Genomic DNA, 27,701 nt, shown 5'->3' on the forward strand with positions numbered 1-27,701 from the left:
GAGTGGAGGTCAGAGTGTGGGAATTTAGCACCATACTGGGGACATTTCTTAAAGGGAGTGCGTTCCATAGACGTCCGTCGTTGCCGGCGCGGGTAGGCCGGCAACATCCGAGCCCAACACCAGATGGCGATCTATGCAAAAGTGTACAATCTGCAGCTCATATGCCTCGAATATATCATTACTGAAGGTAAGCAACTTGTTCATGTGAAAGAAACAGTTCAATAAATTAATCAATCAATCACTTATTTGTAGAGCGCACTAATCACCCGTTAGGGTCTCAAGGCATTGAGCGGGGGTGGGAGAGGCGTGTAGTAGGTGAGACGCTTGTGGAGGTATACTGGTCCGTTGTGTTGTGCTATGTGGGCGAGGATCTTGAAGGTGATCCACTTCTTGACTGGGAGCCAGTGCAGGTCCTTCAGGTGGGCAGTGATGTAGCTGTGGCGGGGTATGTCGAGGATGAGGAGTGCGGAGGCGTTCTGTATGTGTTGGGAGTCTCTTCTGGAGTTTGGCCGGGGTTCCTGCATAGAGGGCGTGGCCGTAGTCTAGCCTGCTGCTGACGAGGGCCTGAGTGACGGTCCTTCTGGTCTCAGTGGGGATCCATCTGTAGATCTTGCGGAGCATGCACAGGGTGTTGAAGCAGGAGGAGAAGACTGAGTTGACTTGCTGGATCATTGAGATCGATGAGTGCAGGATGACTCACAGGTAGCGTGAGTGTGGGCGCGGCTCCCAGGGCGGCTAGCCACCAGGAGTCGTACCAGCCTGAGGGGGTGGATCTGAGGATGAGGACTTCTGTCTTGTCCGAGTTAAGTTTCAGACGGCTGGTCTGCATCCAGCTGGCGACTGCCTTTATTCCTTCATGGAGGTTGGTTTTGGCGGTGGCAGGGTTTGAGTGAGAGGATCAGTTGAGTGTCGTCGGCATAGGAGACTATGTTGAGGTTGTGCGAGCGGACGATGTTGGCGAGTGGTGTCATGTAGATGTTGAAGAGGGTACGGCTGAGGGATAATCCTTGGGGTACGCCGCAGATCTTGGTGGCTTCAGGGCGGGAGGCGGACCCTCTGGGTTCTGTCAGTGAGGAAGCAGGTGATCCAGTCCAGGGTTTTGTGGAGTAATCCTGCGTCGGGTAGGCGTGTGCATAGGGTGTGGTGGCAGACGGTGTCGAAGGCGACCAAGAGGTCCAGGAGGATGAGGGCAGCGGTTTCACCGTTGTCTAGTAGGTTTATGATGTCATCTGTGGCAGCTATGAGGGCGGTTTAGGTGCTGTGGTTGCGGCGGAAACCGGATTGGGACTAGTCCAGGATGTTGTTCTCCTCGAGGAAGTGGGTCAGTTGCTTGTTGACTATCTTTTCGATGACTTTTGCCGGGAACGGAAGAAGGGAGATGGGCCTGAAGTTCTTGAGGTCCTTTGGGTACACTGTGGGTTTCTTAAGTAGGGCATTGATCTGGGCGTGCTTCCAGCTTTCCGGGAAGGTGGCGGTCTCGAAGGAGCTGTTGATGATCTTCCGAAGTTTGGGAGCGATGATGCGGTTTGCTGTGAGGGCAGGGGTCGGTTGGTGACCTGGAGTGAATGGTGTTCATGGTCTTGATGGTATTGTCGTCGTTGATGTGGGTCCAGGAGAGCAGGTGGTTGGTGAGGCTGGGGGGCAGTGGTTCTGCAGTGTTGGCGGCTGTAGGGAGGGTCTGGGTGTTGAAGCTGTTGTGTATGTCTGCGATCTTGGGGTGAAAGAAGGTGGCTAGGGAGTCGCAGAGGGTGGTGATGAGCTGGTCTTCCATGACCTTGTTCCAGCTGCAGTAGGGGATCCGTAGCAGGTGGTGGTGCGTGGTGGGTTTCTTGAAGGTGAAGTGGACGCAGTAGTGGTCGGTCCAGTGGAGTTCGGTGGTGTGAATGAAGGGGACGTGGTTGCTGGGTGAGAGGATGGGGTCGAGCATGTGACCGGCGGTGTGGGTAGGGGTCATGACGAGCTGTTTAAGTCAGAGGTTGGCGAGGTTATCAAGCAGAGCGGCGGAGTTGCTGTCGTCGGCGTTCTTGTAGGAGAGTAGGGTCTGCAATCCTATGATCACCCAGATTTTTGCTTTTTGCTTCACTGGTTTACGACTTTCCCTGGCTGTGGGCCTGCTAATCAGACCCACAGTCTAGCTGTTCTCTCTATTCCAAATTGTACCCAGGTACTGAATTGGCACTGGGCCCTCTCCAAGTCCCTGTACCCAGGGCTGAGGTGCACCCAGAAGTCTCCCAGGGGCTGCAGCATGTATTATGCCACCCCTGGGCTGACTAACTAAAACAGACACAACTGGCTGCACGACAGCTGGGGCAAGGTGGTGTACTCACCCTTTGCTTTAGATATAGTATACCTATATCTAACCCTGAAATGGACACATATATTCCTATCAGTCACTCCTATGGCAGGCCTTATCAATCCTGAAGGCAGAGTGCTTGGAATAATGTGAGATGGTGCTCTGGCATGAGCTGAGCCCGTTTGCAGCTTGCGGAACCAAGTCCTAATAGCTGTTCCATGATAACGCATACCATATACTCTTAAGTGCATTATAATCCTCGCGGTTATATGCCAACTCTGGTATCGCTTTATCAAAACATGTCGAGTAAGGTGTCATACGAATTGGAATACTAACCCCTCGCCAATTCTGGCGACGGGGTTAGCATTCCACCCTTCTAGAGGGACACAACATGTATGTAGCTGTAACCCCGGTTAAAGTTAACTCAAGCCTCAGTTCCACAAAATGGATGCTGCCACCGCGACACAAGTCTGCCCTCCTGCTGCTGGGAGTCCTTCCAGCAACGGAGGCCTGGACAAAGGGTTTCCTGTCAGGGGCGGTGCCAGCACCATCCCAGACAGGATTTTGTGTATCCCAGGTAGGCAGGGCTTTAGAGGAAGGTGACTGCAAGTGGCACCCCGGTGCTCACTGTGCATAGGCCGGCTTGAACCAGTTCCAGGGGCACTCCAGCCCCTGATCTGGGGAAAAGCCCGCCAAAGGAGAGAGGTGTAACCACCCCCCTCCTAGTCCCAACCATAGGGCAGGACTTAGTCGCGTGCCAGCCCCCTTTCCCAGGATAAAGGTAGGAACTGGCCCCCTTCCAAATTAGATCATCTTTGAATCCTGAAACTACTTTCCACGAAAGGAACTCAAGACTTCTTCTCAAGATTTCTCCCTTGTGACTAAGGAGTAGTCACCCTGCAGCAGCAGGCACCATCCAAGCATCGCGGTCTGCTGTAAGTCTCTCCTCCGGATCAAGACTGCCCAGCTCGACGAGAACCGGCTTCCCTGGCACCACTGACCTCTACCTGCATCATCAGTCACGCTGAGATTCGTGGGTGTGACGAGACCTCGAGGGACCGGCCATCTTCAAGACTGCACGACGCTTGTCCAGCACGACCACCGAGTGACCCTCGACTGAGTGCTTTGGGGTAAGAGAAGCCCCGACTCTGAGCAGCTCCAGCACCGAAGTTCAGCCCCCTTGCATCCTCGAGATCTGCGTGGGGCCCTTCTGCTCTTTGCTGCTGTGAGAAGTTGGCCTGATGTGCAGTGTTCACTATTCTAGTGATCACTATATATCAGTCCAAACAACCCTTATTGATGATTGGTTGTAAGTCAACCTTATAGACCAGCTATCCTAGTAGCATGGATACGAGCAGTCTAAGGCTAAGACTCTAGAGGGCGTGTTAAGCCAGCTGTTTTACCATCACATTACCCCTTGAACACCCAGTGAAAGGACACCACACAAGTGTTATGAAAATAAACAATGTATTTATTAGAATCACAACAACCCTGTACTCTTTATGAGGACAGGGTGCTAAGCACACAACAAAACTCTTGTGAAAATACTTAAGTTAGCACGTTATACACAAATGCCCGAGGGGCACGAAAAACCATATACTCTAAAAGTGGAATGCAAAATTACTAGCAGGTAAGTACAGTACTAATAGGCTTTGGAATCGCTAGGACTTGACTAGGGAATCGTTAGATTACTTCTAGGAGACCTAGGGGACTCGGGTGCAGAGTGTGCACTCTCACGCGGGATGCGGGACAAAGTCTATGGAGGCTAGTAAAGGCAAAGTTAGTGTTCACGGGCGAACCCGACCTGGTAGGGAGAAAACGACAGTGGATCCTGACCCTTGGATAGTGAGGCTATGCTGGGACACCGAAGTGCCGAAGTTACCTAGCCCAGGGGCTGCAGCTGCATAGGTCTGAAAAGACGTCGGGAATCTCGTTGCCGGACCAGGAGCCTGGAAGAAGGAAGTTGCTGGCAGGCGACCAGTGGAGAAAAGTTCGATGGATCCAAGCCTGGATCAAGGAAGAAGGAAACCTGAAAGCAGAGGGGACCAAGTTCTTGAATCACTAGCCAGTGATTAAGTGGGCACCAGGATGGCACCGGGCGAAGTCACCGCAGTCAGGTGAGTGGGCGCTGCTGGGCTCTGCAGTCTCTCGGACCAGGAGGCGTTGTCGGCGACCAGGATGGAGGTGCGAGCTGTCCCACGAAGGTTCTTGCTGTCGACGTCGCTGGACCCAGGATTGGGCAACAAGTCTTGGCAAATGCAAGGCCCACGCGGTGGACCTAAAATGGCGTCTGAGCCGGACCAGGAGGGTCCAGGGTACTTCTCCGACGGAGGGAAGCAAGGGCCAGTCTGGAGCAACCAGACCAGCAGCAGTGTTGTCGTCGGGCGTCGTTCGGAAGGCCACAAGCCAGCGGGCTAGTAGCCAAACAACGCGGTGAGCAGCAGAAAGCAGAAGGGCCCCACGCCGATCGTGGAGATGCTGGGGGGCTGCTCTTCGGTGCTGGAGCTGCTCAGGGTGGGGGCTTCTCGGACCCCAAAGCACTCACCAGGAAATTACTCGGTGGGCTTGCTGTGCAGAAGTCGTGCAGTCTTGGCGATAGCCGGTCCCTCGAGGTCTCGTCGCACCCACGGTTCTCAGCTGTGCTGTAGAGGCGGGTAGAGGTCAGAGGTGCCAGGGAAGCCGGGTCTCGTCGAGCTGGGCAGTCGGATTCCGGAGGAAGGACGTGCAGCAGACCGCAGTGTTCTTAGATGGTGCCTGCGGATGCAGGGTGACTACTCCTTAGTCACAAGGGAGAATCTTGAGGAAGAAATCGTGAAGTCCTTTCGTGGAAAGTGGTATCTTGATTCCAAAGATGATCTGATTTGGAAGGGGGCCAGTCTCTACCTTTATCTTGGAAAAGGGGGCTGGCACGCGACTAAGTCCTGCCCTAGGGGTGGGACCAGGAGGGGGGTGGTTACACCCACTTCCTTGGCGGGCTTTTCCCCAGCACAGGGTCTGGAGTGTCCCTGGAACTGGTTTAAGCCAGCCTATGCACAGTGAGCACCGGGGTGCCACGTGCAGTCACCTTCCTCTGAAGCCCTGCCTACCTACAATACACAAAACCCTGTCTGGGACGGTGCTGGCACCGCCCCTGGCAGGAAACCCTTTGTCCTTATCTCCTGCTCTGGGAGGACTCCCAGCAGCAGGAGGGCAGACTTGTGTCTCGGTGGCAGCATCCATTTTGTGGATGCTAAGGCTCTGTCTGACTTTAACCGGGGTTAGGGGTTACATACATGTCGTGTCCCTCTAGAAGGGTGGATTGCTAACCCCGTCGCCAGAATTGGCGAGGGGTTAGTATTCCAATTCGTATGACACCTTACTCGACATGTTTTGATAAAGCGATACCAGAGTTGGCATATAACCGCGAGGATTATAATGCACTTAAGAGTATATGGTATGCGATATCATGGAAACGGCTAAGGGATGGATCCCGAAAGCCGCAGACAGGCTCAGCTCATGCCAGAGCACTATCTCACACGATTCCAAGCACTCTGCCTTCAGGATTGTTAAGGCCTGCCATAGGAGTGACTGATAGGAGATCTGTGTGTCCATTTTTAGGGTTAGATATAGGTATACTATATCTAAAGCAAAGGGTGATTACACCACCTTGCCCCAGCTGTCGTGCAGCCAGTTGTGTCAGTTTTGGATGGCCAGCCAGGGGTGGCATAATACATGCTTCAGCCCCTGGTAGGCCCTGGGTACACCTATGCCCTGGGCACCTAAGGTACTCTGTACAGGGACTGATAAGGTGACTCAGTATCCAATTAGATATGTACCTAAGGTACATGGAATCCATTTTACAGAGAGAGCAGTAGGCCTGGGGTCCTGAATAGCAGGGCCCCAGGTCAACTAAGTCAGAAAACCAGCAAAACACCAGGCAAAAAGTTGGGGGCAACCATAGTCAGGGATCTACCTTCCTACAGCTGCTCACCGCGTTGTCCAGGTCACTTGCCCGTTGGCTAGTGACCCTCCAGACGACGTCCTACATTTGTTTCACCGCTGGTCTAGCTCCTCTGGACTGGCCCTTGTCTCCTCTTGAAGGGGAACTTCCTCGGACCCTCCTGGTCCATGCCAGACGCCATTTTGTGTCTCCACGTGGACTTGCCTTAGCCAAGGCTTGTTGCCTCCTTCACCGGATCCAGCATCGCCAGCAGCAGGCATCCGACGTGGGACAGCTCGCAGACCTCCAGTCTGGTCGACATCAGCGCCCTGGTCCGTGCAGCAGCAGAATCCAGTGTCACCTCTTCACCTGGCTGAGTGACCTCGTCCGGTGCCATCCTGGTGCCCACCTAATCACTGGCTAGTGATTCAGAACTTGGTCCCCTCTGCTTACAGGTACTCTTCTTCAACTGATCCAGTCCTTGGATCAGCCCGGAACATCTTCACTGGTCGCCTGCCAGCAACTTTTACTTCAGGCTCCTGGTTCGTCAACGAAGAAATCCGACGACATTTGAACCCTATGCAGCCGCAGCCCCTGGGCTAGGTAAACCGAGTACCCCGGTGCTCCAGCGTAGACCAACTCTCTAAGTGTCTAGATCCACTTTCGTTTTTGACCTACCTAGTCGGGTTCGCCCGAGAACACTAACTTTTGCATTTACTAGGATCCATAGACTTTGTCCCGCATTACGCGTGAGAGTTCCCACTCTGCACACGACGTCCCTAGGCCTCCTGCTTCTAATCCAAGGGTTCAGCATTTTAGGCCTAGCGTTTCTAAAGTCCATGAGAGTAGTACTTACCTGCTAGTAATTTCGCATTCCACTTTTGTAATATATGGTTTTTCGTGCCCCTCGGGCATTTGTGTAAATTGTGCGACTAAGTATTTCTTCAAGAGTTTTGTTGTGTGCTTAGCTCCCTGTCTCATAAAGAGCCAGGGTAGTCTTGTTATAAATAAATACACTTTATTTTCATAACAACTTGTGTGATGTCCTTTCACTTGGTGTTCAAGGGGTAAATGTGATGGTAAAACAGCTGGCTTAACACGCCCTCTAGAGTTTAGCCTAAAGACTGCACGTGTCCATGCTACTAGGATAGCTGGTCTATAAGGTTGACTTACAACCAAACATCAATAAGGGTTGTTTGGACTGATACAAAGTGTTCACTAGAATAGTGAACATTATATATCAGGCCAACTTCTCACATTGGTGAGCAGCGGTTGGGATTTGAGCTTGCTGTTGTTTTACCACACATATCCTAAGAATATCATTTGAAAGATCACATAAGTACTAAGGTACATATAACTTAGCTTAGAATACTCTGAGTTCTACTGAACCAGCTGTTGTAGCTCCTAGGGCTTAGCACACCCTAAACTACAACTCTTAGCAAGGGATCAGTAGGTAAACCCATAGTGTAGGTAAGTGCACCACTTACACCTCACTAGAAAAGCATGTCTACCCATGGAGAGTCTACTGAGACTCCCCTAGTGGCTAATGACCCTCCACAGGTCACTTCAAGATATGCAGCTCTCAATTTCCAGGAGTTGAGACAAGTGTGTACCTCCAGGAAACTGAAACAGGGGTCTAACCCCACCATTCTCTTTCTGTTAGGTCTCTTAGAGACATATGATGCTAGGAAAGCTTCTCATACAGATGGGAGTATGCCAGCCTTAGAGGGTGCCCTTGGTGATCCAGACCTCCTTGACACTGAAAATGCAGTTGAGGAGGGGGATCAAGAGGAACTCTCTGAGGGTGAGGCAGACAACAGGTCTGAGTTAGTCAGCAGACTCACTAGGGCCAACTTAGACCTACATAGGGAAGGATCTGGGGGACCCACAGTACTGACCCTCATGAGGCCTAACCTTGGAGTTAGGAGAGATAGATCTCATTCTAGGGACTCCAATAGATCTCTGCACTCTAATGCCTCTTCTCAGAGGAGAAGGATTTCTCCCCAGAGGAGATTGACTTCCCCTCAGAGAAGAGAGCATGAAGCAAGGATGAAACAGGCTAATCTGAGGATTGAAAGGGAAGAACTTGCCCTGGCCAAAGAGAAGCTTGCCTTTGCTAGAGAGCAGCAGATGAGTGGGATAGTACCCACTGGTGGCAGCAATCTCCCTAGAGATAAGGAAAGGGGTTTAGATACTAAACACCTGACAAAGATAGTGCCCCCCTTTAAGCAAGGGGATGACATCCAGAAATGGATGGCTGCTTTGGAGAGGGCCTGCACTGTCCAGTGCATCCCCCAAAGTCAGTGGGCAGCTATACTGTGGCTCTCCTTTGAAGGCAAAGGTAGAGATAAGCTCCTCACTACTAGAGCTGAGGATGCTAACAATTACCAAGTCTTGAAGAATACACTGATTGATGGGTTTGGCTTAACCACTGAGCAGTACAGGTTGCTGTTCAGGGATACCCAGAAAATTCAGTCTCAGGATTGGTCTGACTTAGTGGATTGTGCCACTAAGGCTTTGGAAGGCTGGTTGCTGGGTAGCAAGGTTACTGATTATACAGGGTTGTACAATCTGATCATGAGAGAGCAGATTTTAAATAACTGTCAGAACCAGTTGTTGCATCAGCACCTTGTTGACTCAGATCTGACCTCTCCCCAAGAATTGGGAAAGAAGGCAGACAGATGGGTCAGAACAAGGGTCAAGCAGAACCAGACTCAGAACCAGGGTGGTCAGAAGAAAGCAGACCAAAAGGGTAGTAACAAGATTGAACAAAATGACCAGAAGTCTTCAACAGGTCCCCGACAAACCAAAGAGGGTGGGGGTCAGGCTTCACAGCAGAAAAAGAAGACTCAAGAAGGCCAGTCAAAAAGGTGGTGCCAATACTGTAAAAGTAAGTCTCACTGGTTTAGTGAGTGCACCAAGAGAGGAGGGCAAACTCCTACCACTACAGCCCCTAAGGCAACTGCACCCCCTAGTACAGTCAGTAGTGGTAGTGCACCTCCCAAGGGAATAGTTGGGTTAACCTTGGGAACTGAGGGGTCTGACAACTTAGTTGGCACACTCACTCAGGCTGTCCTTGTCTGTACAGGGGATGTGGATATATCCCCTGATGCAAGTCCCAATACTTTGGGCAAATACAGGCAGACACCTTTAATTAATGGAAAGATGGCTCAGGCCTACAGGGACACTTGTGCCAGTGTCACAATGGTGACACCTAACTTTGTGTTCCCTGGACAGATCATGCCAGGTGCAGATTACCTGGTGACCAATGCCAGCAATGTCACTACCAATCACAGTATGGAAATTGTTGATTTCTCCTGGGGAGGGGTAAGTGGCCCAAAGAAGGTTGTGGTTAGTTCAGACCTCCCAGTAGAATGTCTGTTGGGCAATGATTTGGAAACATCCCTATGGTCAGAAGTGGAGCAGAGGACTCACATGGAAATGTTAGGCTTGCCAGCACATGTGCTTGCTGTGACTAGGTCACAGGCCAAAAGATGCCCCACTGAACAGGTGCTGGATCCTGGAACAATGGACCAGACACCTCCCAAGAAGAGGAGCAGTAGGGTTAAGGCATTGCCTTCCCCCTTGCCCCAGGTTGTGGATCAAGTCTCGGAGGAGGCTGATCTCAAGGAACTGAGGGAAACTGAGCCTAAAGAGCTTGAACCTGATCAGGTTGAGTTTCTGGGCTCAGGGGGACCCTCCAGGGAAGACCTGGGAATGGCACAGTTAGACTGCCCCTCACTTGAACCCCTCAGACAGCAGGCTGCTGCTGAGGCTGCAGGGAATGCCACAGGTACCCACAAGGTATACTGGGATGATGGACTCCTGTACTCTGAGTCAAGAGACCCCAAGCCTGGTGCAACCAGGAGGCTGGTCATCCCCTTGTCTCAGAGAGGTTTCCTTCTTACCTTGGCCCATGAAATTCCCCTTGCAGGTCACTTAGGCCAGAACAAGACGTGGGACAGACTTGTCACACACTTTCACTGGCCCCACATGAATGAAGATACCAAGGAGTTTTGTCGCTCCTGTGTCACCTGCCAAGCCAGTGGTAAGTCAGGTGGCCCAACAAAGGCCCCCCTCATACCACTACCTGTGGTGGGGGTACCCTTTGAAAGGGTGGGGATTGACATTGTTGGTCCAATGGAACCCCAGACAGCATCAGGGCACAAGTTTATACTGGTGGTAGTGGATCATGCCACCAGGTATCCTGAAGCTATTCCCCTTAGGACCACTACAGCACCTGTAGTGGCAAGAGCCCTAATTGGAGTGTTCTCCAGAGTGGGCATCCCTAAGGAGGTTGTCTCTGACAGAGGTGCAAACTTCATGTCAGGATATCTGACTGCAATGTGGAAGGAATGTGGTGTCAACTATAAGTTCACCACACCCTATCACCCACAGTGCAATGGGCTTGTTGGCAAGAGCCCTAATTGGAGTGTTCTCCAGAGTGGGCATCCCTAAGGAGGTTGTCTCTGACAGAGGTGCAAACTTCATGTCAGGATATCTGACTGCAATGTGGAAGGAATGTGGTGTCAACTATAAGTTCACCACACCCTATCACCCACAGTGCAATGGGCTTGTTGAGAGATTCAACAGGACCCTTAAAGGGATGATTCATGGACTACCTGAACCTCTCAGGAGGAGGTGGGATGTCCTGATACCCTGCCTCTTGTTTGCTTACAGAGAGGTCCCACAGAAGGGGGTTGGCTACAGCCCTTTTGAGCTTCTGTTTGGGCATCCTGTAAGAGGACCCCTTTGTTTGGTAAAGGAAGGATGGGAGAGACCTCTCAAAAAGCCTGGAACAAACATTGTGGACTATGTACTTGGTCTCCGCTCCAGGATGGCTGAGTATATGGAAAAGGCATCTAAAAACCTTGAGGCCAGCCAAGAACTCCAAAAAGCTTGGCATGACCAAAAGGCTGTCCTGACTGTGTACAAGCCTGGACAGAAGGTGTGGGTGCTGGAGCCAGTGGCCCCAGCAGCACTCAAAGACAAATGGTCTGGGCCCCACACAATCATTGAGCAAAAGGGAGAGGTCACCTACCTGGTGGACCTTGGAACTCCCAGGAGCCCCCTCAGGGTGCTCCATGTAAACAGGCTCAAGGCATATGTCGACAGGAAGGACATGGGCTTGCTCATGGCCACAGATGAGGGACAGGAGGAAGAGAGTGACCCTCTTCCAGACCTGCTCACTCAGAATCCTGATGATGGATCAGTAGATGGTGTTGTCTTTTGTGGCAGCCTCTCTGACCATCAGCAACAGGATTGTAGACAGGTTCTGCAATCCTTTAGACATATGTTCTCTCTGACACCCAGCCAAACTGATTGGTGTACCCATGAAGTGGACACTGGAGACAGTCTGCCTGTCAAGAGCAAAATCTACAGACAGCCTGATCATGTCAGAGACTGCATCAAGACAGAAGTGCAGAAAATGTTGGAGCTGGGAGTCATTGAGCCCTCAGAGAGCCCTTGGGCTAGCCCAGTAGTTCTAGTGCCAAAGCCTCACACCCAGGGTGGTAAGAAAGAGATGAGGTTTTGCGTAGACTACAGAGGACTCAATGCAGTCACTAAGACTGATGCCCACCCAATACCAAGAGCAGATGAACTTATAGATAGATTGGCTTCTGCCAACTACTTAAGTACATTTGACCTGACAGCTGGGTATTGGCAAATCAGGTTAGCTGAGGAGGCCAAGCCCAAGACAGCATTTTCTACCCCTGGTGGGCATTATCAATTTGTGGTAATGCCCTTTGGTTTGAAAAATGCACCTGCCACCTTCCAAAGGCTGGTGAATCAAGTTCTCACTGGGTTGGATGACTTCTGTGCAGCATATCTTGATATAGCTGTCCTTAGTTCCACCTGGGAGGATCACCTGGTCCACCTGAGGAAAGTGTTGGAGGCACTGCAAAAGGCAGGTCTCACTATCAAGGCCACTAAGTGCCAGATAGGGCAGACACAGGTTGTATACCTGGGCCACCTTGTAGGTGGAGGCCAGGTTCAACCCTTGGAGAGCAAGATACAGGCCATCAAGGACTGGGCTCCTCCAACCACCCAGACTCAGATTCGAGCTTTCTTGGGCCTGACTGGTTACTATAGAAAATTTGTCAAGAATTATGGGACCATTGTGACTCCACTTAATGACCTGACAAGTAAAAAGATGCCAAAGAAAGTTCAGTGGACAGCAAGCTGTCAGAAAGCATTTGATGACCTAAAACAGGCCATGTGCACAGCACCTATCCTAAAGAGTCCAGACTACTCCAAAACATTCATTCTGAGTTGGGTGTGGGAGCTGTTCTATCTCAGCTGAATTTTGATGGTAACGACCAGCCCATTGCTTTTATTAGCAGAAGGCTGACCCACAGAGAGAAAAATTGGTCAGCTATTGAGAGGGAGGCCTTTGCTGTGGTGTGGGCCCTGAAGAAGTTGAGGTCATACTTGTTTGGCACTCACTTCAAGATTCAGACCGACCATAAGCCCCTCTTGTGGCTAAATCAGATGAAGGGTGAAAACCCCAAACTACTTAGGTGGTCCATTTCCCTACAGGGGATGGATTTTACAGTGGAGCATAGACCTGGTACTGATCATGGCAATGCTGATGGGCTCTCCAGGTATTTCCACTTAGAGCAAGAAGACTCACCTGGTCAAGGTTAGCTTATTGTCCCAAAGTTTGGGGGGGGGGTCATGTAGGAGAGTAGGGTCTGCAATCCTATGATCACCCAGATTTTTGCTTTTTGCTTCACTGGTTTACGACTTTCCCTGGCTGTGGGCCTGCTAATCAGACCCACAGCCTAGCTGTTCTCTCTATTCCAAATTGTACCCAGGTACTGAATTGGCACTGGGCCCTCTCCAAGTCCCTGTACCCAGGGCAGAGGTGCACCCAGAAGTCTCCCAGGGGCTGCAGCATGTATTATGCCACCCCTGGGCTGACTAACTAAAACAGACTCAACTGGCTGCTTGACAGCTTGGGCAAGGTGGTGTACACACCCTTTGCTTTAGATATTGTATTCCTATATCTAACCCTAAAACGGACGCATATATTCCTATCAGTCACTCCTATGGCAGGCCTTATCAATCCTGAAGGCAGAGTGCTTGGAATAATGTGAGATGGTGCTCTGGCATGAGCTGAGCCCGTTTGCAGCTTGCGGAACCAAGTCCTAATAGCTGTTCCATGATAACGCATACCATATACTCTTAAATGCATTATAATCCTCGCGGTTATATGCCAACTCTGGTATCGCTTTATCAAAACATGTCGAGTAAGGTGTCATACGAATTGGAATACTAACCCCTCGTCAATTCTGGCGACGGGGTTAGCATTCCACCCTTCTAGAGGGACACGACATGTATGTAGCTGTAACCCCGGTTAAAGTTAACTCAAGCCTCAGCTCCACAAAATGGATGCTGCCACCGAGACACAAGTCTGCCCTCCTGCTGCTGGGAGTCCTTCCAGCAACGGAGGCCTGGACAAAGGGTTTCCTGTCAGGGGCGGTGCCAGCACCATCCCAGACAGGATTTTGTGTATCCCAGGTAGGCAGGGCTTTAGAGGAAGGTGACTGCAAGTGGCACCCCGGTGCTCACTGTGCATAGGCCGGCTTGAACCAGTTCCAGGGGCACTCCAGCCCCTGAGCTGGGGAAAAGCCCGCCAAAGGAGAGAGGTGTAACCACCCCCCTCCTAGTCCCAACCATAGGGCAGGACTTAGTCGCGTGCCAGCCCCCTTTCCCAGGATAAAGGTAGGAGCAGGCCCCCTTCCAAATCAGATCATCTTTGAATCCTGAAACTACTTTCCACGAAAGGAACTCAAGACTTCTCAAGATTTCTCCCTTGTGACTAAGGAGTAGTCACCCTGCAGCAGCAGGCACCATCCAAGCATCGCGGTCTGCTGTAAGTCTCTCCTCCGGATCAAGACTGCCCAGCTCGACGAGAACCGGCTTCCCTGGCACCTCTGACCTCTACCTGCATCATCAGCCCAGCTGAGATTCGTGGGTGTGACGAGACCTCGAGGGACCGGCCATCTTCAAGACTGCACGACGCTTGTCCAGCACGACCACGGAGTGACCCTCGACTGAGTGCTTTGGGGTAAGAGAAGCCCCGACCTTGAGCAGCTCCAGCACCGAAGTTCAGCCCCCTTGCATCCACGAGATCTGCGTGGGGCCCTTCTGCTCTTTGCTGCTCACCGCGTTGTCCAGGTCACTTGCCCGTTGGCTAGTGACCCCCCAGACGACGTCCTACGTTTGTTTCACCGCTGGTCTAGCTCCTCTGGACTGGCCCTTGTCTCCTTTTGAAGGGGAACTTCCTCGGACCCTCCTGGTCCATCCCAGACGCCATTTTGTGTCTCCACGTGGACTTGCCTTAGCCAAGGCTTGTTGCCTCCTTCACCGGATCCAGCATCGCCAGCAGCAGACATCCGACGTGGGACAGCTCGCAGACCTCCAGCCTGGTCGACATCAGCGCCCTGGTCCGTGCAGCAGCAGAATCCAGCGTCACCTCTTCATCTGGCTGAGTGACCTCGTCCGGTGCCATCCTGGTGCCCACCTAATCACTGGCTAGTGATTCAGAACTTGGTCCCCTCTGCTTACAGGTACTCTTCTTCAACTGATCCAGTCCTTGGATCAGCCCGGAACATCTTCACTGGTCGCCTGCCAGCAACTTTTACTTCAGGCTCCTGGTTCGTCAACGAAGAAATCCGACGACATTTGAACCCTATGCAGCCGCAGCCCCTGGGCTAGGTAAACCGAGTACCCCGGTGCTCCAGCGTAGACCAACTCTCTAAGTGTCTAGATCCACTTTCGTTTTTGACCTACCTAGTCGGGTTCGCCCGAGAACACTAACTTTTGCATTTACTAGGATCCATAGACTTTGTCCCGCATTACGCGTGAGAGTTCCCACTCTGCACACGACGTCCCTAGGCCTCCTGCTTCTAATCCAAGGGTTCAGCATTGTAGGCCTAGCGTTTCTAAAGTCCATGAGAGTAGTACTTACCTGCTAGTAATTTCGCATTCCACTTTTGTAATATATGGTTTTTCGTGCCCCTCGGGCATTCGTGTAAATTGTGCGACTAAGTATTTCTTCAAGAGTTTTGTTGTGTGCTTAGCTCCCTGTCTCATAAAGAGCCAGGGTAGTCTTGTTATAAATAAATACACTTTATTTTTCATAACAACTTGTGTGATGTCCTTTCACTTGGTGTTCAAGGGGTAAATGTGATGGTAAAACAGCTGGCTTAACACGCCCTCTAGAGTTTAGTCTAAAGACTGCACGTGTCCATGCTACTAGGATAGCTGGTCTATCAGGTTGACTTACAACCAAACATCAATAAGGGTTGTTTGGACTGATACAAAGTGTTCACTAGAATAGTGAACATTATATATCAGGCCAACTTCTCACAGTTCTCAAGGTGGAAATTCAGGTCTCCGAGGAGGATGTCGTTTGCGGACGCAAGAGCATGCGGGCGGACGATGTCTGAGATGGCGTCAATGAATGGGGAGGTCTGTTGACGAGTGTTTCTCTAAGAGTGGTGATGGGGTCAGTGTGGATCTGGAAGTGCAGGTGTTCAGCGGCTGGTGAAGATGCAGTCACAGCAGGTGAAGGGTCCGTGGGTGCGTGTCAGGCTGGCCTGGTTTCAGTTCGATGATCGGCTGGTGTTGAGTCCGTGGAGGAAGTCTGCATCGTCGGGTGTCGTGGCTCTCGCGGGGGCCAGGGGTTCTGGCACTGGGCGCGATCCAGGCGCGGATAGGCGCAGACGGGCTTGCCTTTGGTGTGACCGCGCAGAGGTCTGCATTATATAGGGGAGGGGAGTGGAGGGAGGCTCAGCTGGGAGGCGGGAGAACGGGTAGAGGGGCGGTCCGGGGCAGCAGTGGCGGGGATGGGGGAAGTGTGAGGGGGCAGGTACAGAAAGGAAACAGAGTGGATTCCTTACCTTAGAATAGATACCCCAGCAATACAAACCCCGGCGGTGGGTCTGCAAACCAAGTTCACACCAGAAAGTCCTAGGGAACAGAACAGCCAAAGAAGCCGCCTCTCTGGACTTGGCTCTCGAGGCAGTAGTGTTTTGTGAACGTGTGCAGCGATGTCCACGTAGCTGCCTGACAGATGTCATTGAGGGGGCCTCCCCGTCCCAAAGCAGTGGTAAGCTGCCGTCGCCCTGGTGGAATGTGCACGTAGCCCCACTGGAGGCTCCTTCTTTGCCAAGGAATAGCAAGCTTTGATGCACAAAACGACGCATCTAGAGATGGTCTGTTTGTGCACGGCCTGATCTTTTTCAGCACCCACGTAGCCAACAAAGAGCTGGTCATCCACCCGAATTGCTTTGTGCGATCCAAATAAAATGAAATCACACGTTTCGGATCCAGACCGTGGAGGCTCTCCTTTGGAAGGATGCGGAGGCAGAAAGAATGTGGGCAAAGGGATGGTCTGTCCAATGTGGAAAGAAATAACCACTTTGGGAAGGAAGGATGGACGAGTTCGAATGACAACCTTGTCTGGATGAACAGCCAGAAAAGGAGGCTTAGAAGAAAGTGCTTGGAGCTCACTCACCGTGCGTGCAACAGTGATTGCCACCAGAAAGGCAGTTTTTAAGGTCAGAAGCCTGAGAGGACACTTATGTAGCGCTCAAAGGGAGCGCTCATAAGATATGTAAGCAACAAGTTCAAGTTCCACTGAGGCATTACGAAGGAAACAGGAGGAAAATGAGTAATGCCCTTAAGGAAGCAATTTAAAACAGGGGATTTGAAAAGAGAAGGCTGGTCAGGAAGCCTAAGAAAGGCTGAAATGGCCGAGAGGTACCCCTTTAGAGTGCCCACTACAGAGCCCTGCTGGGTCAAAGAAAGAAGGAACAAGAGAACCTCAATAAGAGGGGCAGAAAGGGGATCCACAGCCTTTGCTGTGCACCATGCCACAAATTTATTCCATCTGCAGGCGTATATAGTCTTAGTGGAGGGATGCCTGGCTGCCAAGATAACATCACAGACTTCGGGAGGAAGGTCGAAAGCGGTCAACTGTCGCCGCTCAATCTCCACGAAAGGAGGTGGAGGCTGGACAGGTTCGGGTGGAGGACGGTCTCCTGCTGCTGCGACAGAAGAACCTCCCGAAGGGGCAGTCTGATCGGAGGATTGATGGCCATGCTCAGGAGCTCGGGGTACCAGACCCTTCGTGCCCAGTCCGGAGTCACAAGAATGACTTGAGCCGGGTCGCGCTGATTTTCTGCAACATTGGGGGCAGAAGTAGAACAGGCGAAAGGTGTACAGGAGGCCAGGCTCCACTCGAGACGAAAAGTGTTGCCGAGCGAGTGCCTCCTTGGAAACTCCAACGCGCAGAACTGCTGACATTGCACGTTCTCTTCGGTGGCGAACAGATCTAACCAAGGCTCTCCCCACTGCTGAAAGACATTGCACCAACTCTGAGTGAAGACGCCATTTGTGATCCCCAGGCACCGGCGGCTGAGTTTGTCCGCCCTGGCGTTCAGAGAACCTGCCAGGCGTTGAACCACCAGGGTAATGCCCTGATGTTCTAGCCATGTCCAAAGGTGACAAGCCTCCTGACAAAAGGTTCATGACCCCACCCCACTCTACTAACTACAGGAAGGGAACTGGTCTGTTTGGTGTGATAGAAAGACCACCAATGTAAGAGCAACTACAGTTCACCAATGGTACATAACTCGCACAATCTCAGGCTTGAGTATGGTTTCCATCAGCCCACCCATTTGGCGGAACTTCGTCATCTGGAAAACCAGGAGAGCGGGGTCACCTCTAGCCAAAGATGGTACTTAGGCATAGATAGAGGGCCTCCTACTCTCAAAACAGTCTCATCCTCTTTGTTTGTTCAAGGTATGGGAGGACTGATTGAGTGCAGTGCAAGTGATAAACGTGTTTGTAATAAAAATGACTAAAAGGACAAAAAATATGTTTATTAGGAATTGTCCTGATGCTATATGTTAAAAACCGCCTGATAGTATAGAATAATTTGAACTATCTATTGGCTACAAGTGGGGTCGACATGTTTCAGCCGTGAAGCTCATTGGCTCGGCTTTCTTCAGGACCTTGTATGTGAAAGTGCTACTGCAAAAACCTTAAATGCAAGAAGTATTGTGTTAATACATTTTGACTGAAAAAATGAAATCAGTGGTTTATTACCACCCTACCAGACATGTATCTCATGTGTAGGTAGTTTGAAAGCTACTTCTTCATCCCTAAGAAAAAGGAAAGAATATTGTGAAAATAAAGCAGCTTAAGGCAATGGGGAACGGCGAAAAAATGTGCTCAAAACAAATAGGTGAATCATATCACACAGTCATTTCAACATTGTATTCGACTGTCCCTTTGTCATAAAGTACTCATTTAGGGGAACAAATATATTAATAATTTGAAAAGTACTCACCCAGCTTTTTGTGGGAGTGAGCCTCACCTCTGAGTGGCATGCTATGTGGTCTTTGGATAGAATTTTTTTAGTGTGCGCATACTAGGGGCACAATAGTAGGATAATGTGATTACCCTTTGTCCCCCTGTGTTCTTTTCTCACTACTAGAGCAGGGCCTCTACCACCGAGCAATTGCCGGGTGAGGTGAGGCTTACTCCCACAAAAAGCTGGGTGAGTGTTTTTCAAATTATTATTTGCACCTTGAAAGAGGGAAGGAGTGCCTTTAGTGACAAGTGAATCGCCCGAAGCTGCAACAGGTTGTATGAAGCCCGGACTCCACTGGAGGACAGACTCCTCTGATCTACGCCTTTCCCACGTGGCCGCCCCATCCCATAAGTGATGTATTGGTGACCACCGTGAAGTTTGGTTGGGGAAGGGAGAGGGATCTGCCTCGGACCCAATCCTGGTTCACTAAAGACCACTGAAGTTGTTGTGCAGTTCCCTCAGAGATCTGGATGTAGTCGGAGAGATTCCCTTGATGCTGTGCCCACTGGAACTTCAGGTCCCACTGCAGAGCCTGCTTATACCATCTGGCGTGATCCACCAGCAGGAGGCCATGAGGCCCAGCAACCTTGGGGTAATTCTCACCGAAATCCAGGATAGAGGCTGAAATATCGGTATCATAGCCTGAATATCCCACAGTTGCTGCTCTGGAGTATAGGCCCGAAACTGCACTGTGTCCAGAACAGCTCAGATGAAAAGGAGCGACTTAGAGGGAGTCAGGTGTGACTTTGGCACGTTGATCGTGAACCCCAGTGACTGCAGGTGGTCCACCATAGTCTGGAGGTGGGAGATGACAGCCTGGGACGAGCCCGCCTTCAAAAGCCAGTCGTCGAGATAGGGAAAGACTGGAACCCCTGATCTGCGCAGATGAGCTGCGACCACCGCCATCACTTTCATGAACACCCGAGGGGCACTGGTAAGGCCAAAAGGGAGCACAGTGAACTCAAAATGCGCACAGCTTCAGTGAACCGCAGGTAATGTCTGTGGGCTAGCTGGAGGGGGATGTGGAAATAGGTATCCTGCCAACGCCATCATCCAGTCTCCAGGGTTGAGGGCAGATGGACCTGAGCCAAGGTTAGTATTTTGAACTTCTCCCCTGCGGTCTAAGATAGGACGCAGGCCTTTGTCCTTCTTGGGCACGAGAAAGTAGCGGGAATAGCAACCATGACCTACTTCTGGCGATGGGACCCTCTCGATAGCTCCCTTGGCCAATAGAGGAGAGACTTCCTGGCTGAGAAGCGCCAAGTGATCCTCCAACATACGATCGAAAGAGAGTGGCATGGAGGGAGGGGTAGTCTTGAAGGGCAGGGAGTAGCCCATTTGGTCTATCTGCAAAACCCACCTGTCTGACGTGATAGATTTCCAGTGGAGGAGGTGACAGCAAATCCTGCCACCCACTGTCCACTGATGAACCTGAAAGGTCGGACTAGGAGGGTTTGGAGGCTGCTGCAGTGGGGGAAAGGGTGGACTGGCCCACCCGCTGGTTCCCGACCTTTGTCGCTGTGTCCCACGTCTGCGGCCACGCAGAGGCTGGGCAGCTTGTGTGGGTCTGTGGCTGGACTGGGTTGGACGTGGTGGGGTGCCCCTTCTGTAGCCACGAAAGGCAGACTGTGGTGGAAGGGAGGCCGCAGCTAGGCCCAAGGATCTGGCCATAGCCCAAGAATCCTTAAAGCGCTCCAGCCTTGTAACCAAACAGGCGACGGCCATCGAAGGGCATGTCCAGTAAGGTTGACTGTACATCCCCTGAAAAACCAAACGTCCTCAACCAGGCATAGCGCTGAAGGGCTACCGACGTGCCAATCGTTCTGCCCAGAAAGTCGGTGGTATCCAGCCCACAGCAGATTGTGAATTTTGCAGCGTCTCTCCCATCTGCCACTGCCTGTGAGAATGGCCCGGGACTCGTCTGGGCACTGAGGCAGCACTTGTGCAACTGTACCCCAGACTGTATGGGTATAGCAGCCCAAGAGGCATGGGGTATTCACAGACTGCAGCGCCAAGAACAGAACATGTGCTTCCCACAATGATCCAGCTCCTTCGATTCACTATACGGGGGTGAGAAGGGAATGCACCCTTGGAAGAAGAGGCTTGGAACACCAAGCTCTTGGAGGAAGGGTGTTGGATGAGGAAAATGGGATCGCACAGAGGCGGGCGATGGGCAAACATCCGTTCCACAGGAGCCCCTGTACTGGGCTTGGACCAAATGCCCAGAAGGACGTCTGTGAGGGTTTCATTGAAGGGTAAGAGGGGTTCAGAAGAAGTTGCCGCCGGCTGAAGCACCTCTGTCAGGAGGTTAGTCCGGACTGTCACTGTAGGGAGCTCCAGGCCCAAAGCCTCGGCTGCCCTGCGCACCACCACTGCATAGGACGCTCCCTCCTCCGTAGCCACGGTAGGGGGAGAAAGCATGCCAAGATCTGGGGAGGTATCCAGACCACTTGCGTCACCCAATTCTTCTCTACAATCTGGTTCTTCCAGCTGGTCAGTTAAAGGGTCCAGTGACCCCTCCCAGTCCTCCTCACCACCCTCAGGGCGATAAGAAACACCTGGGATGAACAAGGGAACAAAAGTACCCTCTGGCGTCGGATGAGACGTCGATCCGGCTTTGGGTCCATCTTGGGGAGGAGGATGGGGACGATGTTGGCTGGGGGCACTGCTGGAGCCGGCGAGACCAGTGCAGAGGAAGGTCGAGCGGCATCGATCCGGATCCAGGCCTGGATCCACGGAGAGCCTCCGGTGCCGGGGCCGGAGCCACCGGAATCAAAGGCCCAGCACCCCCACCAGCTACGCAGGCCCAAAAGTGCACTAGTGGAGTCGGGCTGCTTAAACACATGGTGGAGGGCTTTTACAAACATACGAAGCTGGACCGGGGACACCCCGGCTCCTGGAAAAGGGGGGGGGGGAGCACGGAGACGGAGCCTTGGATCGGTGTGGCTCCGGGTCCCGTATCAGTGAACTGACAGCGGGTATGGGGGGTATGCGAAGTGCGACGTTGCTCCATCTTCTTCTTGTGCTTCGACTTACCCGAGGAGTGCAAAGACAGGGTATGATGGCTCCTCGACCAGTCTCAAGACCTTCCCCTTTAGCAAAACTGGGAGCGACGCAGAGCCGACTGTCAGGCCTCCAAAAGCTTTCTGGACCGCTCCCTTAAAGACTTCGGGGTCATGGGCAGACAGTCGGAGCAAAACTTTGAGACGTGGTAGCGCTTCAGGAACCAGAGGCACACAAGGTGCGGATCAGTCACGGACATCAGCTTGTGACAGAAGTTACAAGGCTTGAATCTGATCCGACGATGGAACATACCTCGGGCACCAGGAGTTGAAGAATCGAGAAAAAAGACCGACAAAGGTCGAAGAATTGACTACGGTGCAGCTCTCTTCCGATCTACGCTAGGCTGGAGCAGAAAAAGAAAGAACAGACGTCAGGGCGCAGGGGCGGCATCTAAGCAGGCACCGCAACGTCATCCCAGCAACCTCGACGCCATATGCAGACTCGACCGACGTCACCGACCGACATGCAGGGATACTGCTGAAGAAAAATTCTCCTGATCCAGTCTGAAGCCTGGGAGTAATTCTAAGGTAAGGAATCTATAACTAATAGTCTCTTTCAGATACAGAGCCTCCTTCTACCCAACCATGGGAATGCAAGTGTGCCTTCTTATCCAATCATGTGAGCCAAGTCCCTTCTGTACCCACTCAGAGGCATTCGCCTTGCTTCACTGCTAAACATGACAATCTTAGGAAGAGAGGCATCCCCTGAAAACAAATGTGAATGAAGCCTTTTCACAGGTGAATGAAGGAGGGCATGGCAGGTGTTCCACAGTGAATCAGCCCACACAACTCAGTGCTGCCCTTGGGGCGCAGCATACCTACCCCTTGTTTATCCCTGTATGGCCATCGCAGCTGTATGATAGCAGCATACAGCCGGATCATTCCCGACATCCGTTTCAAGAAGTTGTCCTGCTGCTCTACATTGCCATCTTCTACCTGGTATCCAAGGGCCCTGTGTTACAGGAGAAAGACAGGTCAGTGCGAACACTATTCAACAAAACCATTTCATGTTATTCAATTTACAGGTTTGTAAGACACAGTTACTGCCACTGTTGGGCCTGAACAGAGCGCCCTTGAAGGCTGTGGCCTTTCTGGGTCATCCTCATCACCTTTATGTATTTCTCTTTTCAACTATGTCCAGTCTCTTTCCTTTTCATCCATGACACCCCTGACAGCTTGTACATCTTCTGTCTGCAGCCATGTCGCTTTCAATCGATTCCTTCTATGCCTATACCCACTTCACCAGACAGCTCCCTCATCCACAGCATGTACCCATGCCGCCATTTGACCGCAACCTCATCTTCTATCTCCACCGATCAGCAGACCCCCCCCCTCCTCCTGACTGCACCAATGTCACCAATCGACAGACCCCTCATCCTCTGCCTGCATCAGTAGCTACTGACAGCTCCATCTTCAGCCTGCACGCATGTCCCTAAGCAGCTGCCTCAAACTCTGCCTCCACTCATGTCACAAGTGACAGCTCCCTCATCTTCTGCCTGCACCCATGACAGCTCCCTTACCTTCGCTTGCATCCATGCCTACAGCTCATGCACCGTCGCCTGCATCCATGCCGACAGCGCCCTCATCTTCTGTCTGCACCCATATCGCTATTCACAGCTCCCTTGTTTTCTGCCAGCCTCCATGCCAACAGCTCCCTCAGCTCTGCATGCATCTATGCAGACAGCTCTCACTTTTGCCTTCATCCATGCCGACAGCTCCCTAATCTTCTGCCTGCATCCATGCACACAGCTCCCTCATCTTCTGCCTGCATCCATGCACACAGCTCCCTCATCTTCTGCCTGCATCCATGCACACAGCTCCCTCATCTTCTGCCTGCATCCATGCACACAGCTCCCTCATCTTCTGCCTGCATCCATGCACACAGCTCCCTCATCTTCTGCCTGCACCCATGACAGCTCCCTTACCTTCGCTTGCATCCATGCCTACAGCTCATGCACCGTCGCCTGCATCCATGCCGACAGCGCCCTCATCTTCTGTCTGCACCCATATCGCTATTCACAGCTCCCTTGTTTTCTGACAGCCTCCATGCCAACAGCTCCCTCAGCTCTGCATGCATCTATGCAGACAGCTCTCACTTTTGCCTTCATCCATGCCGACAGCTCCCTAATCTTCTGCCTGCATCCATGCACACAGCTCCCTCATCTTCTGCCTGCATCCATGCACACAGCTCCCTCTCCTTCTGCCTGCATCCATGCACACAGCTCCCTCATCTTCTGCCTGCAATCAAGTCGCAATTGAGAACTCCATCTTTTGCCTGCACCCATATCGCCATTCACAGCTCCCTCTTCTTCTGCCTGCATCTATGCCGACACCTCCCTAACCTTCATCTGTATCCATGCCGACAGCACCCTCATCTTCTGCCTGCATCCATGCCGACAGCTCCCTCATCTTCTGCCTGCATCTATGCCGACACCTCCCTAACCTTCATCTGTATCCATGCCGACAGCGCCCTCATCTTCTGCCTGCATCCATGCCGACAGCTCCCTAATCTTCTGCCTGCATCCATGCAGACAGCTCCCTCATCTTCTGCCTGCATCTATGCCGACACCTCCCTAACCTTCATCTGTATCCATGCAGACAGCTCCCTCATCTTCTGCCAGCATTCACGCCGACAGCTCTCTTCAGGCTGTAACCATGTCAACAACTGCTCCCTCACCCTTTGCCAGAACCCATGTCATGGACAGTTCTCTTCTGCCTGCATCCAAGATGCCATCGACATCTCCCTCATCCTGTGTGTGAACCCATGCCACCTCTGACAGCTCGCTAATCTACCAGCATCCATATCGCGGACTGCTCCCACATCATCTATCTACGATCAACAGCTCCTTCCTCTTCTTTCTGAACCCGTGCAGTTACCACCGACTGCTCCGGAGCCTTCTGTGTGCAGCCCAGGACTCCCTTGTGTCAACTCCCTCAATATCTTCCCATCCTTCTTACAAAATCTAAAACCTATCTCAATATCAAAAGGTGAGAGCACATTCTGGTTGCATATCACTCCATATTTTTATCTTCCCATTTTGCCAGTAAAAAAATACTGTTCATCTTTGATGACACAACAGAGGACACCGAGTCATGTACAGCGCAACATCTGAGAGCCATATACCCAAAGGAGGTAATCCAGATGCCCAACTAAAACACAATAATAATAGTGGCCCTGAGACAGACAGACCTGCTCCCTAGGCACCCAATCCTGTGCTGATTCAGCCATGGAAGGGCTGTCATTGGTTGCAGTGGAGGGATTCACACCCTCCTCCGAAGGAACCAATTTAAAGGGCAGTTGATAGACAACCGGATGGAAGAGAAGGAGGAAGGTGACCAGTCATCACAGCCACAAGGGGGCAAGGGTCCCCTGGTGCAGAACTAGAGGCCAGAAAGAAATGGCAACATCAACGGAGAGTTCCAGCTGGAACAGAAACCCAACGGGGAGAGGACATGGAGCCCCTCCGAGGAGTCCTAACTATTGGAGTCCACAGTGGAATAATACAAGGCCGGCCAGACAATCAAAGTGATCAGCATGGCATAGCTCTCCATGCCCATGCCAAGACTCCTGTCCTTGCACCAGGCGGCAAGATTCTTCTTTGAGGGCCACAGAATGAAAGCTCACCATTAGACTGGCCGGAAAGATACATCTGCACTGCCATCAGCAGCAGCAGCTCAAGCGAAGTCGTATTTGCCACTGCTAAGATTACAGCTGCAATTATAGGGCAATTACGCTGCCAATTCCTTGCCAAAGCACATAGTTCTTATACAGTTCTACACTATTCACAAAGAAGCAGATGCAATTAAGCCTAGAATATTTGAGATAGTAGTAGGATGCAGATCAAAGGTAGCAGAAATCAAAAGGACTCACTCAGCTACCAAACGGTAACTGCCCGGCTGGGCTTGTCAATTCTAGGGAATTGCAATGGAGTTTATCACATTTTAGTGAATGGTAACTCCTTGGATGGAAATTGAAATTCTTTATTGTGTAGTTAATTAAACCCATTACAATATTGCAAAGCATAAAATATATTACCTTCACGTTCCATTATAAATGATTCAGATATATACAATTAATACCGCATTTAAAATTTGATTTCAATTTACAGGATAGATAGGCCTTTTTTTTTATGAAGCAAAAATGGCAAACGTTGCTACATCATTCTTTCGTTAAATTCTCAAAATGGGTTAAAAATGTACCCATTTTGAGAATATAACGAAACTCCTTGGATGGGTTTGTCTGGCTTCAAGAAGAGAGGAACACATTTGAACCAACCTGTGTGTGATTTGTGCAGACATCTTAATCCCACGTGACAAAAACTATAAATTACAAATTATTTTATTTGAAAAAAAACTTATTTAAAAAATGTTTAACATTTCTCAATAAAAAAACATGCTTATGAATAAGAAACATGTTGACAATAAATATAGATTGGCCAATAAAAAAAAAGACTTATTAATCTGTCTTTAAGAACCTTATGCAAAGTCACTATTGTCACTGTACAATTATGAATGCCTATCTCATGCACAATCGTTCGGTGCAGAGTAAATATGGACAGAAAATCGTTGACGTGTTTCTATGGCCTAAATCGCTATCAGTCCACCTTCTTGAGGATTTTAAGTAATTTATTCTTCCCTCAGTAAATATGTAAAACACATACATCACAAGGTATAACATAGCAAAGTAATATAATATTGCACATTACACATTGTAAAACATGGGGTTATAGCCATCCTTGTAGTATCCAACTGTCCTTACTCTACTCGGCCCCTCTAGGACCTCGTGTCAGAGTAGGATGTATATTTCAGCACAACTAGGAACAGAGAGTGGTCATTTTAAAATATACAGCGGTCATTCTCCTTATAGTTTACAACTGTCCTAATGTTTCATCTGTCCTTCAAAGGCCCTGTAGAGTGATCTAGTCAGAAGAAAGAGGCCCCGAATAATTTATTGGCAACGAATTAGGGGTAAATGATATGAAGCAAACGAACCAGAATGGAACCACACTGCCGCTGATCGCGAATATCTCGCTATTATCTGGAACTGATATCCCCAATATGACCAAGCCATATAAATCAGAAAAGCTTAAATAATAAAGGTACTAGTGCCTGAATGTATACATATTTAAAACAAAACTATTCAAATACACTTTTTTAAACTTTATTTTTCCATTTTTTCATGATGAAAAAAACAACATTACAGCATGCAATAGTTTGTTGGCACTTTAAACAAACTCTATGCAGCCGAGGCCGGCGTGAGAAGTCAGAATCAGTAACATGGTTAACCAATAGGAGCGCATTATACAGTATATCATAATGGACAGTAAGCATTGGGGTAAGCACTCCTTTCATCAATCCGCCTTTGCCCGCCTGTGAGAAAGTGCCATCTTTCTGCATGGTGTGCCTCCACGTTTTGCTGAATTGCAGATGTGCTTTGACTGAGTGTGCCCTGGGCTCCTACTACTCAGGTACCCAGAGCCTGTGTTCATTCCCTAAAACTGCGTTGAAACCAAAATCCAATTGGCATCTCTGGCCACAGGTCAGCCCCTGGTAAAAGGCACCACAGGTACCAAGGGCACTGTGACCAGGGAGGTCTCTAAAGGGCTGCAGCACTTATTGAGCCACCCTTAGAGGTCCTGTACCTTTAAATTCACACACTGCCTTTGCAGGCTGCGTGTCTTGGTGCAGAACAAATGGAAGAGTCAACATGGCACACATTGTTGTGTGCGATGCCTACAACCCACTGCCCTGGCATAGATCAGTCACCTCTCTAGCTGGGTGCACTATACTGGTTGTGAGGGTACAGGTGCGTGAGCCCTGTGCCACTACAGTTTCTAAGTCCATTCTTAGACACTGTAAGTGCAGTGCTGCCATTAAGAGTATATGGTGCTGGGAGTTTGTCATTACGAACTCCACAGCACCATAATCGCTACACTGAAGACTGAGAAGTTTGGTATCAAACTCCTCAGCACAGTAAATCCGCACTGATGCCAGTGTGGGAAGTAATGAAAAATGCACACAGAGGGCATCTTAGAG

The 27,701-nt window shown here is 50.8% G+C and overlaps 1 protein-coding gene across 2 annotated transcripts in view; it reads right to left on the reverse strand.

The window, feature by feature from the left end:
• GLE1 (GLE1 RNA export mediator) overlaps nucleotides 1-27,701 on the reverse strand; it is a 171,872-nt gene that overhangs the window by 41,094 nt on the left and 103,077 nt on the right. For both annotated transcript variants that reach the window (XM_078646606.1, XM_078646607.1), the window contains one exon: nucleotides 22,488-22,617. In XM_078646606.1, the coding sequence (XP_078502732.1) occupies nucleotides 22,488-22,617 (130 nt within the window). The remainder of the gene's footprint in view (nucleotides 1-22,487; nucleotides 22,618-27,701) is intronic.

The sequence above is a fragment of the Lissotriton helveticus genome, chromosome 5_2 (genome assembly GCF_964261635.1).
Source record: "Lissotriton helveticus chromosome 5_2, aLisHel1.1, whole genome shotgun sequence".
NCBI lineage: Eukaryota > Metazoa > Chordata > Amphibia > Caudata > Salamandridae > Lissotriton > Lissotriton helveticus.